Source organism: Cetorhinus maximus, chromosome 5, assembly GCF_964194155.1.
Source record: "Cetorhinus maximus chromosome 5, sCetMax3.hap1.1, whole genome shotgun sequence".
Classification (NCBI taxonomy): domain Eukaryota; kingdom Metazoa; phylum Chordata; class Chondrichthyes; order Lamniformes; family Cetorhinidae; genus Cetorhinus; species Cetorhinus maximus.
This window is the reverse complement of record NC_135883.1, coordinates 164960736-164975699: the sequence shown is the minus strand read 5'-3', so window position 1 is coordinate 164975699 and position 14964 is coordinate 164960736. Positions and strand designations below refer to the sequence as shown.

Below are 14964 nucleotides of genomic sequence, written 5' to 3'. Positions count from 1 at the left end.
TGGTGCTGAACATTGTGCAATCATCAGCAAACATCCGTGCTTATGATGGAAGGAAGGTCATTGATGAAGCAGCTGAAGATGGTTGGACCTAGGACACTACGCTAAGCAACTCCTGCAGTGATGTCCTGGAATTGAGGTGACTGACCTCCAACAACCACAGCCACCTTCCTTTGTGCTAGGTATGGCTCCAACCATGGAGAGTTTTCCCCCTGATTCCCATTGACTCCAGTTTTGCTAGAGCTCTTTGTTGCCACACTCGGTCAAATGCTACCTTGATGTCAAGGGCAGTCACTCTCGTCTCACCTTGGGAGTTTAGCTCTTTTATCCACGTTTGAACCAAGGCTCTAACGAGGTCAGGGGCTGAGTGGCCCTGGTGGAACCCAAACTGAGCGTCATTGAGCAGGTTATTGCTAAGCAAGTGCCACTTGATAGCACTGTTGATGACCCCTTCCATCACTTTACTGATGATCGAGAGTAGACTGATGGGGTGGTAATTGGCCGGGTTGGATTGGTTCTGCTTTTTGTGTATAGGACATACCTGGGCAATTTTCCACATTGATGGGTAGGTGCCAATGTTGTAGCTGTACTGGAACAGCTTGGCTAGGGGCGTGGCAAGTTCCAGAGCACAAGTCTTCAGCACTATTGCTGGAATATTGTCAGGGCCCATAGCCTTTGCAGTATCCAATGCCTTCAGCTCTTTCTTGATATCACGTGGAGTGATTCGAATTGGCCGAAGACTGGCATCTGTGATGCTCCAAATTCATTACATCTGTTGTCACTTGCTGAGTTCAAAGCTGGGTTTCAACAAATCTACTGTCTGGGAGTTCATCTGTGTTTAGAGGAGATCTCCAGCAGTGTTTCAGTATTTACAGGGGGTGCCGTGGAGTGTGTCAGTACTTACAGTGGGTGCCGTGGAGTGTGTCAGTACTTACAGGGGGTGCCGTGGAGTGTGTCAGTACTTACAGTGGGTGCCGTGGAGTGTGTCAGTACTTACAGGGGGTGCCGTGGAGTGTGTCAGTACTTACAGGGGGTGCCGTGGAGTGTGTCAGTATTTACAGGGGGTGCCGTGGAGCGTGTCAGTATTTACAGGGGGTGCCGTGGAGTGTGTCAGTATTTACAGGGGGTGCCGTGGAGTGTGTCAGTATTTACAGGGGGTGCCGTGGAGTGTGTCAGTACTTACAGGGGGTTCCCAGGAGTGTGTCAGTATTTAATGGGGATTCTCGGGTGTGTGAAGTATTTACAGAGGGTCCCCTGGAGTGTGTCAGTATTTACTGGGGGTTCTCGGGTGTGTGTCAGTATTTACAGAGGGTCCCCTGGAGTGTCTCAGTATTTACAGTGGGTCGCTAGAAGTGGATCAGCATTTACAAGGGGTCCCTGGGAGTGGGCCAGTATTTACAGGGGTACGCTGGAGTGTGTCAGTATTTACAGGGGCTCCCCGGGGAGTGTGTCACTATTTACAGGGGCTCCCCAGGAATACGTCAGTATTTACAAGGGGTCCCTGGGGAGTGTGTCACTGTTTACAGGGGGTCCCCTGGAGTGTGTCAGTATTTAAAGGAGGTCTCCTGAAGTCTCTGGGCATGTGTTAGCATTTACAGGGTGCCCCTGATAGTGTTTCACAATTTACAGGAGTCTCCAGAAACAGAGACTCAATGTATTGAGTGGAGGAGCAGGCTCGAAGGGCCGAGTGAACTATCCCTGTTCCTAACTCGTACGTTCATATATCTTAAAGCAACTTTGATATCTTTGTTAGGTTTGGTTTCTATCTTTCCCACTGCTACTCCCAGCACCTCCTCCCTGCTCCTCATTTACACCCATAAGAATTGAGATCCACGTCTTAATAGAACAATGTGTCTTCCGAGGGACATGAATGAAAAGGCAGTGTCCCATGGCCATATTAAAGTACCATTGCCCTCCATCTAGTTGTATCTGAGGGGAGGAGAGTGGATTAGTCTATCTTCTGATCTGAGAATTTGGTGCAGTGGTTCCAAACTGGCACATGCTGAGACAGCTGTGTGAGTGAGGCAGCAGCTGTGCCTGCTCTTCCTGAGGGCATTTGCCCACTTGTCTAAAACTATCAATCAGCGTGATTCACTTGCTCATTATTGCATAGCTCAGATAGCTCCATCAATTAAACAGGCGCTTTGAAGTAACTGCCATGTTTCATTGTATTCATAAGGTATGTTTTGAAACATAAACCCCAGGACGGGGTGAAAGTGCCTGAGGAGATTTAATAGCTGTGCTCATACAGTCCACCTTCCTTCTCAGACCATTTAAATTGCAATAATTGTTTTGGACACAGGACTATGTTTGTCTGTCAGAAAATAAATCTTTCCTTGTTTTTGGTAAATGTTAAGATCTGCACAGACCGCAGGGCTTGCATGACTCTCACAGGCCCCTGGGGTCAAGGCAGTAAACTTTAACCTGTTTCCTATAATAGCTCCGGTTATAGCCTGTTAATGAGGAATACCCTGATGAAATCGTCCTGTTCTGTTTGTAGAAAGAATTCACTGACTTTCTTCATGTTGCAGTCTTTTGCGGACCAAGATTCCGAGTCTGCCTTTGGAAACCACTTTCAAACATAGCATATTGCTGTTAGTGGGATCTTGCTGTGCACAAATTGATGGTACATTTCCTGGACTACAACAGTAATTATACTTCACAAATACTTCATTGGCTGTAAGGCTCTTTGGGACATTTTGAGTCTGTCTTTCTTTCTCACAGCTAAAGAAGAGGGTTCAAGTTACCCCCTTTATATTGAATGCAGAACCCTTTAGCACAGCCTCCATTGCCCTGACGCCTCTGAAGGGTGAGCACAAACAGGACAGGCTGAATGTTCTCCTTTTGTCCTATAAGCCTCTATGGTTCTCCTACTAAAAGTTGCTTCTATCTTGAGTTTAGTTCAATGCTCAAGCCAGTGGATCTCGATTCACGGTTCTCAAGCACCCTTCAAGCAAACTCTCCAGATTTACTAAGCCTCGTAGCCAGTTTTCTAACTAGCTTCTCCATTGTGTTGCTGCTGTATATTAAACAAATGATAAATACATGCACATATTGTTCTGCTGAGTGAGTATAAGCCAGAAAGGTCCCAAATTCAACTGCTACTCTGCTTGAGCAGCAATGAAGATGCTACAATTGAACTTCTGTTATCAATGGACCATCAGATAGCAAGAATCAGAAATAAGCCTGAAGTCAAGGCATTGGATTAGAGAGCATTGCACCCCCCACCACCCCTGCTCTGTGCTTGTATTCCATCTCATTAGGTGTACTGGTTATACCAAAAAGAAAGGATTTATATAACGACTTTCACAGCTTCAACATGTACGCCCCAAAGTGCTTTACAGCCAGTATAGTACTTTATTTTGAAGTGCAGTTACTATTGCAACATAAGAAATGTAGCAGTCAATAAAAGGTATATTGAAGATCTAAATTGATGTGTCAGTTGTGGCCTAGTTCCTTTGAGATCTTTGTTTATTCACAGCTCCGTCTGTTCTCAATTACAGCATTTCTTAAATTTTTATGGAGCTCCTATTTCTGGGTGGCTTGCAATATTATGGTGTCTTTGAGAAAGCTTCCATCTCTTTTCTTTTATTTGAATCCCTTTGGTTCTTGTTGACTGTATAACTCTGCAGCTGAAGGTGGAGGAGCACAACTTACTCCCAGCCAGACAGCTAGTCAGTGGTGAGGACTAGCTAGGCGTGACCATATTCTCTTTGATATTCCCTTCTTTTGTTGACTACCACCACTCGCCCACCTGCTGTGACTCAGGAACTGAGTGTCGGTTCCTAAACTATCTCCATAGTCACCGTCTGCTTAACTCAGGAACAGAATTAAGCCATTCAGTCCCTCAAGCTTGTTCTGCCATTCAATTAGATCATAGCTAATCTGTATTTTAACTTCGCTTGGTTCTGTAACAAAAATCTATTCATACTGTTTAGATGTTTTCAGTTGACCCCAGCCTCAGCAGCTTTTTGTAGGGTAGTGAGTTCCAATTTACACAACCCTTTGTATGATTTGTTGCTTCCTGATGTCACCCCCGAATGGCCTAACTCTAATTTTAAGATTATGCCTTCAAGCAGAATGAAGTCGAGAGCAGGCAGTTCCCTGCAGAGAGTTAGCCTCAGAGAGGGAGTCAGATCCCAGTACTGCTTTCATAATGGTTGGTTACAAAATGGTTTCCCTCAGGTCCTGGAACAGGCACCTTACTAACTTTAGAGGTCCAGAGATTCAGAGGCCCATGCACACAGTTCAATAAAATATAGTCATCGGGTACAAAAATAATCCAAAAGGCAATGGAGCTGAGAGCTAGAACATAAAGGAGAGGAGGTTTTGCTACACCTATACAAATACCTGGTTAGATCATATCAGGTGTGTTGGTCAGCATCCTTCCATCTACATAAGATGATGAACATGCAGTCAATCCATTGGTGATGGAATAATTTCACATGATTCATTTCTGATGGCTGAAGACACCAGACTGTAAAATGCAGGTTTATCCCACAAGTGCAAAATATGAGGTCGTTATCGGGCATTATGGGTGCTATTTTTAGTGTTGGCAACTGTTGCCAAGCTGCTGTAGCCACCAATCCTCATGGTGGCACATGCCACAGATAATGTCGCCATGTCCCTCTGTTGTTGGCTAGTGTCACCTATGTGTGAAAATCAATGTTTAGGGCCTTAATGTCTCACTTGCAAGCACCCTTGAACCAGAGCTTTGGACATCCTACTGGTCTTCTGGCTCCAGCTGCCTCCCATACAGCATATCCTTGGGAATGCATCTGTCTTCCATTCTGCAAACATGCCCGAGCTAGCGAAGTTGCCTCTGCTTGATGAGTGCTAGCCTACTTAGGAGATTTGCTTTTGGGAGGGCTTTTATGTAAGCGATTTTGTCCTTCTGTGAGATGGCGAGAAGATGAAAATTGTTGAGCTTCCTTTCTTGATAGCTATAAGTCCTCCATGCTTCGCATCCGTACAACAAGATGCTGAGAAAACAATAAACCAGCATCTTTGTTCTAAGGGTCAGCCTGTGGTAGCTGCTTTCCCTATGTGTGTATTGAGTTCTGCATCAAGTCATATCTGTCACTGTGGACCCAAGGTAGTAGAATTTGCTAACCATTTTCAGTGGAATGCTTTGATTGAGGGCAGAAATGTGACAGACACCCTGTCCCACAACCACTGTTTTCTAGAGACTTTTTAAAATTCATTTATGGGATGTGGGCATCGCTGGTTAGGCCAGCATTTATTGCCCTTGAGAAGGTGGTGGTGAGCTGCCTTCTTAAACCGCTGCAGTCCCTGTGGTGTAGGTACACCCACAGTGCTGTTAGGGAGGGAGTTCCGGGATTTTGACTCAGTGACAGTGGAGGAACGGCGATATATTTCCAAGTCAGGATGTCGTGTGGCTTGGAGGGGAACTTCCATGTGATGGTATTCCCACTTATAATGAGGGAGAACAAGTGACAGGCATTGGAGAGACAAATCCATGGGTCTTTGCAGCTGAGCTTCTGTGTGAGTGCCATCAACAGCATGGAGAACTTCTCTGGTCAAGATGCGCTGTGTTTTTGTCTTCACTTCCAGTCTGAACAGATCCTCCAGCATGCTGTCTGACTTAGTATGCAGGTAAACTCCTTTCATATCTGCAGGGAAGGCAAAAGTCAGGAAGATGGAGAGAAATGGGGAGATAGTGGCTTGTGGTAATGTCACTGAACTAGTAATCCAGAGTCCCATGCTAATCCCCTGGGGACATGCGTTCAAATCCCACTATGGATGCTGATGGAATTTTAAAAACTCAATGAATAAATCTGGTCTCAATAATGGTGACCATGAAAACTATCATCAGTTGTTGTAAAAACCCTTCTGGTTCACTACTGACCTTTAGGGAAGGAAATATGCCATATGCCTGGACTGGGCTACATGTAACTCCAGTTCCACAGCAATGTGGTTGACTCTTAACTGCCCTCTGAAATGGCTGAGCAAGCCACTCATTTGAAAGGCAGTTAGAGATGGTAACAAATGCTGGCCTTGCCAGCAATGCGCACATCCCATGAAAGAATAAAGAGAAGAAAAACAAAGTGGTGGCTAAGAAACAGCCCTGTTTGACTCCATTCTTCACTCTGAAACTGTCGGAAGTTGGGTCATCAAGCTGTACAGTACAATGTATGTTGTCATGGAAGGACTGGATGAGACTAAGGAGCTTTGGTGGACAGCCAGTGTTTTTTCAAAAATTTTGCATAGTTCTGTTCTGCAAAGTGAGTCAAATGCTTTCACAAGCCCTACAAAAGTAAGGTAGAGAGGTATGCAGTGTTCCCTACACTTGTAGTTGGCGTATGGGGAAGATCATGCCTATTTTAGATCTGCCAGCACAGAAACTGCACTTGCTTCTGGATACACTCGGTCTACTGGTTGATGGAGTTCTTTCAGAATGACCCTAGCAAAAGCATCCCCAGTGATGCTGAGGAGTGAGATATCCCTGTGGTTGTTGCAATCCTTTCTGTCGCCTTTGTTTTTTAATAACATGATGATATTTGCATCAACGTATGTCCGCCCTCCAACAGAGAAGAAGGAGGTCATGCAAGTGTGGCAGCAGATGGAACTTTTCTGTGCTAAAGCAGTTTGGCTGGAATTCCATCCTTTCCAAGTGTCTTTCTGCTTGCTAAGGAATCAATAGCCTTTTGAAGCTCAAGCAATGAAGATTCTGCATCTGATTTGGCCACGGCAGAAAGTTGTGGGAGAGCTTCAAGTGCAGACAGGAAGCTGTTCGTCTCACAGAGTACAGCTCAGAGTAGTGTTCGACCCAGTGGTACATCCATTTGCTCCTGTCAGTGAATATTCACCATCTGCTGATTTCAAAGAGGCAACTTTAGTGATGGTAGGACCAAATGCCCCCTTCATCCCATCATACGCAGCACATAGATTTCCATCATCACTGGCAGTTCGAATTTCTTCACATACATTGATCCATTGTTTATTTGTGCTGTGTTTTTCACGACTACCTTGGCTTCTTTCAAGTCATACAATGCATCCCTAGCTATTGGATTTATGTTGTACATCAGGTAGGCTTTGCTTTCTGCCTCAACACTGTGTAGCTCTAGGCACCACATTTTAGAAAGAATATATTGGCCTCGAAAGGACTGCAATGCAGATTCAACAGAAAGTTGCCAGGGCTCTAAGGGTCAAATTATGAGGAGGGATTACATAAACAAGGTGTATAAGATTAAGGGCTGATTTAATTGAGATTTTAAGGGTTTTGAAAGAAGTTGATAGTGTAGAGCGAGAAGCTTTTTGCACTGATGGGGATGTCTAGGATAAGGAGGCACAACCATAAAATCAGAGCCAGGCCATTCAAGAGAAAAGTTAGGAAACATTTCTTCTCAAAAAGGCTGATGGAAGTGTGGAAATCTTTCCATAAAAAGCAGTAGATGTTAGCTTAATTAATAACTTAAAATCTGGGAGTAATGAATTCATTGCTAGCCAGGAGTATTAAGCGATATGGAACCAAGGCGTTTGGGTACAGATCAACCACGATCCATTGAATGGCAGTGGCACAGACTAGGGGACTGTTCCTTAGCTAAGGCGAGCTTCCTGGCTGGAGGTGGAGTAGGGGTGTAGATTGGAGAAAAGAGAGGACAACAGAGGAAAATATTACTAGTATGATTTGGAGCTGGTAGCTTTTGGATGCTGCAGCACCCCTGGATTCCGCAAAAATAAAAAAGACCCTGGATTTCAGGCCCTGATCGCCATTCAGTGACTCTGGCTATGGGCAGAAAGAATGGGATCATACCCAGCTAGGGTTTTCTCACACATTGAAATAGCCACATATAAAGATAATGTATCAAGAGGTACATTGCCAGTGCCTGTGGAACAGTGATCCAGTATGAAGCTGCACCTTAACCAGGAGGACATTTTTGAGGGAAAATGGTGAAAGAGTGGAAATTGGAATGCCTGCACAGGTGTAGTGCTCAGTTCCAAGTGCAGTGTATCAGCTGGTCTCTCCCTAGTAATACACCACGCAACATTCATGTGCAAACTTCTTACAGGTTTTGGGCGGAATTTTCCATGCCTGTTGGCGTCAGGCGTCATAGCGGGCGTGAACAGACTATATGCAGGAAGGCCAAAAATTGGTTTCATGCTGTCATGAAACCAGTTTGCAACTGTCCACTCCGCCCATTAATGGCGGGCCACCTTTCCCACTGCCAGATGTCAGGAACGTAATTTTAATATATAAGCCCTGCTCACCAGAATCATTCCCCCAACATCAAATTTACTGTCCATGTTGGCAGGAAAACACGCTGGTGCAGAACATGACTTGACAAGTGTGATGTGCAGGAGTCAGGATTTACTGCCAGGGCCTTGCTCACATCGCGGACATCCAAGGAGCAGAAGATGCTGGAGCACTACTGCGACCGGACCCTGGAGGAACACGTGCATCGCATGCTGGCTGGTTCTGATGGACATGGCTCTGCTGTGGAGCAGCTCATGGAAGGTGGAAGGACACCGCTGAGGATCTGCTTCAGGACATCAGTATCTTGGCCATGGTCTGCTATGGTTGATTGTCAGGGGGGTGGAGAGGAAGGTCCAGCTCTGAGTGGGACAGAAATGTGTACCGGAGGGGGAGGGGGGCGGTGGTGGGGGAGAGGAAGGTCTAGGTTTGACTGGGAGAGGTGGGTGTACCGGGGGGAGTGAGGTTGGGAGTGTGGGAACAATGGTGTCGGGAGGGGGGCAAATGATGGTATCAGGGGGCTGAGGTTGGGAGGTGGGAGGAAGTACAGGGGAGAAGGGTGTAAGTGGAGAGTGCGGCAACTGGAGAGGAAGGTGTAAGGGAAGGAGTTTGGAGGGGGAAGGACTGTGGAGGGGAGCAGGAGTCGGTGGGGGGAGGGTGGAAGGAGTTCACGGGGGATGGAGTCCCGGAGGAGGAAGAAGTCCCAGGGGAGGAGGGAGTTTGCGGAAAGGGCGGAGGAAAGAGTAAAGTGCTGGGGGTGGGGTGTGGGGGTGGGAGGGGTGGGATGTCCAGGTGAACATGCAAGGGAGGGGTCTGTGGAGTCGATGACTGCCTCCTAGGGAGTGAACTGAGGGTGGGCGTGATAGGAAGGAATGGTAAGAATGAGAGAGGGCAGAGTGAGCTGGTAGGATGGGAGGGTGAAGGTGTAACCGTAGCGGTAGAAGAGCCAGCGAGGGTGGCTGGTAGTGATTCAGAGGCTGACATGGAATCAAAGGGTGGGAAGGAGGAGGTCAGGGATATCAATGTGGATGGGGTTGGGATTCTCAGGAAGGTAGGGCATGTGCACGTTCACCTGGACATTCTGGAAAGAAAATGGTCCTGGCTCATAGGTGACGATGGGGAGGTGATGCCAGAGGGGTAAACAGTGATGGGAGAAAGGACATGGGTGACTGGGGGAGGGGAAAGGACAGGGGAGCTAAGGGCGTGTTTCAACAGTACCATCTTGCAAAATCATAAGTGAAAGGAGCTTTGTGTTGGGAGACCAGGTGTTGTATGGGAGTGCAGTTAGTTGGTGGGTGGAGATGCAGGTCAGCTCAGATGGACAACTGAAAGAGAACCCCAACAGGCAGCATTGAAAATGCTCAGAACATTGAGATGAGTGTGATGGAGGAAGGCCTCATGTGCGTGGGAGAGTGCTTGCATGTGGCTCCAAAAGACCCTGTCACACACGCACTTCCCCCTCCAGAATCACTCGTGGGCCAGCTGCATGCCTCTGAACTGCTACTAGGGAGGGGATGCAGTGGAAGGACTCACGAAGCTTGTAAATGAAGCTGAAAGACAGCATTACATATTATTCAATGAAAACGAACATATTTTCAGATTATAAAGTGACAAAATATGTTCACCCGTGCAACCACTTGTGATCAGAAATTCTTAACTTTTCTAGGCCTACCAGTTCTTCTAGGTGCTTCCCTGACATCCACAGCAGGGTTGGAGACAGCCTGTGCACTGGCTGGCCCTGTTGCCTCTGATGACTTTGGCATGGGTCCTCTGGGGGAGCCGAGGCTTGCTTAGGCTGTCCTCTTGTGGGCTAGCTGCTTCCTCTGTGGTGACAGATGATGAGGCTGTGGTGGGGGCAGAAGCAAAAGGGACTCAGAGGGAGAGGACAGCCTCTGAGATTCCTGACTGGATGACCTGGGGTTGTCCAGCTGCTGCTCCTCCCTTTGGGCTGCCCGAGGACCCTGGCCTGACTCCTTGAGGGGAAGGAGCACCTGGAGAGATGCTGCTGTGCCCTGTTTCCCTCTCACATTGCCACTAAAGGAACACGCCAATGGCTACTGTGATGGAGTGCAGGTCTAAGCACACCCCGTGTTCTGCTGGACCAGGGTCTCCATGGCGTCCATCATCCTTCCCATGAAGACCTTCCTATGCATACATGTGGGTACCACTTCATCAGACAGCAGGCGGACATACTCCTCCGACTCGCGTGCCACTCTGTTGAGGGCTTCCAACAGCTCTGCGTGATCTTCCCCCAGCTTCTGCTGACTCCCCACAATGAGTTGGAAGGCTGAATCCAAAGGCTCGTCATCTGACTCGGACCTCATAGATGCCTTTTCCCTAACAGTCCTGCAAGTGCCGGGGGCTCAACTGAACCTGCCTCCTCCTGCTATGGACATATCTCCGTGCGGCGACCACCAGATTGTGAACCTGAGCCTGCTCTTGATCTGGGTCCCACCATGGTGTGTGTCTTTGCGCTGGTGGAGGGTGTGGGTAAGCACTGTGACAGGTCTTTCAGGCTGCTTATTTCCAGCTCTTCAATGGAGGAGGTGTCCTCTTGACTGGAGGTGAGGATCTGGATAGAGCTGAGGGACTGGCTGGCCGAGGCTGTCAGTCACTTCACAGAGCTCCCTGTGAATCAAAGTAGAGATAACTAGTACATGGCAAAGCAGGAGAGAGAGAGCACTCACAGTTGCAATGAGATAGATGATGTGGTGCGGAATCCTCAGGTGGGTGTTCGCAGCCAACCTCACCGTTGCCACAGGCACGGTCCAAGTCCTCGCCAGTCAGCGGGACAACATGCTCCTCAAAGTGAGTGAGGGGCCTAATGTGGGCCACTTCACCCCGAGCCTGGGACTTCTCCCTGCTGCTGTCAGCCAGCTTCTCCTGCATGAAAACAGATGGAGAGAGTGTGAGCAGGTCACATGGCACCGCTTGGAATGTTTGTGTGGTGAATGGAGCCATGGACAGGATGAGGACGTGAGCTCCAGAGGATATGAGCCTGATGGAGATGTGAGGATGTGTGTGAGAGTTAGTGGTATTTTCTCCTGAGGTGTGAGATCCCTGTGGATGTGTGGTGGGCTGGTGAGTGGGTGTGTGTGTGAGTTGAGAGTGATGAGGAGAGTGACTTACCCTGGCAGGACAGAGGAGACCATTCATCCCCTTTCTGCACTGGGTGGCTGTCCTCTTTTGCAGGCCGTTGGCGCTGGCCACCACTGTCACTGCCTCCCATGCAGGATTGGCGGCCATGCTTACTGGCCATCTCCCAGAGCTGGGGTAGAGGACATCGCGGCAGGCTTACACTGCGTCCAAAAGACATTCCAGGGACGTATCACTGAATTAGGGGGGCTGCAGTCTCCTTTCCTCTCAGGACCATGTTTTCTGTGCAGCGATCCTGGGCTGGAAGCACTGAGAGGTGTGCACGCGGCTGCACTTTAAATATGGGTCCCGGTGTGAGGAAGTGGTGAGGTGACGGTGTGACGGGCGAATCGGAAGCCGCTCGCCAGCGAAATGGCGTGTTTCCCAGGAATGCATGATTAATGAGACGGGATTGGGACGATACAGTGCAAAAACCCGCAAGTGCAGCCATAGAACCATAGAAAAGTTACAGCACAGAAGGAGGCCACTCAGCCCATCTTGTCCATGCCAGCCCGAGGACACCCAGGTGCCTTTTCTAATCCCACCTTCCTGCACCCGGCCCATAGTCCTGCAGCTTACAGCACTTAAGGTACAGATCCAGGTACTTTTTAGAAGAGTTTAGAGTTTGTGCCTCTACCACCAATTTGGGCAGCGAATTCCAGACACACACTACCCTCTGCGTAAAAAAGTTCTTCCTCATGTCCCCCCTACACCTTCTGCCACTTATCTTGAATCTATATCCCCGGTTCTAGAATTCTCCACCAAGGGAAACAATTTTATCCTGTCCATTCTATCTATTCCCCTCATAATTTTGTACACCTCAATCAAGTCACCTCTCAGCCTTCTTTGTTCTAAGGAAAATAACTCCAACCTATTCAATCTCTCCTCATAGCTACACTTTTCTAATCCTGGCAACATTCTTGTAAACCTCCTCTGCACTCTCTCCAGAGCTATTACGTCCTTCCTGTAATGTGGTGACCAGAACTGCACACAATACTCCAGTTGTGGCCTCACCAGTGTTTTATACAATTCCAACATTATATCCTTACTTTTATATTCTATACCTCTGCCAGTGAAGGAGAGCATTCCATATTCCTTCTTTACAACCTCGTCTACTTGAACTGCTGCCTTCAGGGACCTGTGTACTTGTACGCCAAGATCTCTCACTCCATCCACCCCTCTTAGTATATTCCCTTTTATTGTGTAATCCCTGTAACTGTTTGACCTCCCTAAATGTATGACCTCACACTTCTCTATGTTAAAATCCATCTGCCACTTTACCGCCCACTCCACCAGCCCACCTATATTGTTTTGGAGATTATGGCTATCCTCTACACTATCCACTACTCGGCCAATCTTTGTGTCATCTGCAAATTTCCCAATCGTGCCCCCCATGCTCATGTCCAAATCGTTAATATATAACACAAACAGCAAGGGTCCCAACACTGAGCCCTGTGGAACACCACTTGAGACAACTTTCCATTCGCAAGGGCATCCATCGACCAGCAGGTAAAACGTCCTTTTTCACGCCGGCTACTTCGCAGTGTAAATCTGGGATGGTCCTGCCCTTTGTATTTTTTTGCCAGTCCATAACACACACTTTAAAGCAGCGAAGGAGCCAACCGCCAGTAGCTCTGGTCCAGCCTTCAGTACAATTGTAGTGAGCAACAGTGAATAGAATCTGCAACAGCTTAAGTGTTTAAACTGGGGAGGTGAAGGCAGCAGTTTCCCTGTTAGACAAGCTGAAACTTCATCAACAGCTGATTCACTCTGTTTGTACAGCTGAGATGTAGGTGTCTCAACATAGGTTACAGGGTACACTAGAGGATTTGGAGGCTCTTGGAAGTTTATTTAACAATTATTGCTGCTTGTAAGAACAGATGGTAAATTACACTATTCCCAAACTGCAACTGTAATCCTACTGAGAGGGGCCAAAAATACCAAAGGTTTCAGTCACTGCCAGGTTTCTTTGCTAAAACAAGTAACTCCTGCTGGGACAAAAGCAAAATACTGCAGATCCTTGAAATATGAGATAAAAACTGAAAATGCTGGAAATACTCAGCAGGTCCAACAGCATCTGTGGAGAGAGAAACAGAGTTAACATTTCAGGGCGAGGACCTTCCTTCAGAGCATTGTCCTCGCTTGACGCAGTGCTCAGGATCAGAGCAATACCTGCCCCCCTTCTCTTTACCCAGACAACGTTGAACCCCCATCTCTGCCACAGCTGAGATCAACTATCTCACACAGATCAGAGATGTAACTCATGAGCCTCCTGGTCTGTAGGGCTCATACAATACCACAAGGCACACTTAGCAACTGAGCATCAGTGTGACGATAATGCTTTTCTGCCCACCTTTGCTTCCTTCATTTTACCATTTGGTTGTGGAAGTTTCCCAGTAAACCTCTCTGCCTCTCTCTCCTCCTTTAGAACGCTCCTCAATTCCAGCCTCTCTGACCAATATTTGGTCACCAGCCTGAAAAACTATCTGTGTGACTCGGTGTCAACTTTTGTCTCATAACTGCCTCTGTGAAATTGCTTTGGGATGTTTCATTATGTTAAATGTGCTATATAAATGCAAGTTGTTGTTGTAATATTTGCAGCGTCACATTGAGGCACTGGCTTCGCGCATTTGAGATCTGATTTGTATGTCATCCAGTACTATATTACCAATCTGGCAGTCATCAATGTTAAGTGGTATTACAGAAGGGAGATGCCACATGAACCTTCCCAAAAGAAGAGAGGAAGATTGCAGAGAGAGTTCCCATGGGATTACTGCTAATCCTCCTATCTCCTAATAACTTTTAGATTGTTGGCCCAACCTCTCCTACCTGGGGTGAAACAAGGGGAGGGCAGGGAAGTTAGGGAGGGATGGTGGACTAGTAATCCAGAGACCCAGGCTAATGCCCTAGGAACACTTATTCAAATCCCACCATGGCTTCCGGTGAAATTTAAACTTAAATAAATCTGGAATATAAAGCTAGCCTCAATAATGGTGACCATGACTACTATCATCGATTGTGTAAAAGCCTGTTTGGTGCTCTAATGTCCTGAAAGGAAGGAAATCTGCTGTCCTTACCCAGTCAGGCCTACATGTGACTCCAGAACCACAGCAATGTGGTTGACGCTTAACTGCCCTAGCAAACCACTCAGTTCAAGTGCAATTAGGGATGGGCAACAAATGTTGACCTTGCCAGCAACGCCCTCATCCTATGAAAGAATAAAGGAAGAAAAGTGTGGAAATGTTTTTTTAATTAAAATAATGATCACTTTTTAGCATGTGCATTTAACTTTACTTCTTTGTGTTTTCCTTTCAGACCTCCAAGGCCTTTCCGATTTCCCCGAAGGTCAGTGGCTTAGAGTACTAGCATTGCTGCCAAATATGTCTTGTACAGAGCTCCCAGCCAGTTCCAGTCTGAGACCTGGGGCCATATGTGCAGAGCAGTGTTCAATATTTTCTTTTTGTAGGCAATTTATACTTTAAATTACAGAAAGGTACATTCTCTTTTATACTTATCACATATCGTAATCTCTGCAGAATTAACGTCCTTATAGCAAACAGTCCACAGTTGCTCCCAGCTTCCAGTGGGTTGCAGAACTGACTTTCACTGTGAGGGTT

General features: G+C 47.2%; 1 protein-coding gene across 11 annotated transcripts in view; it reads left to right on the top strand.

The window, feature by feature from the left end:
* Window positions 1-14964, top strand: part of disp1 (dispatched homolog 1 (Drosophila)) — a 457303-nt gene that overhangs the window by 396767 nt on the left and 45572 nt on the right. For all 11 annotated transcript variants that reach the window (XM_078542763.1, XM_078542762.1, XM_078542759.1 and 8 more), the window contains one exon: window positions 14663-14692. In XM_078542763.1, the coding sequence (XP_078398889.1) occupies window positions 14663-14692 (30 nt within the window). The remainder of the gene's footprint in view (window positions 1-14662; window positions 14693-14964) is intronic.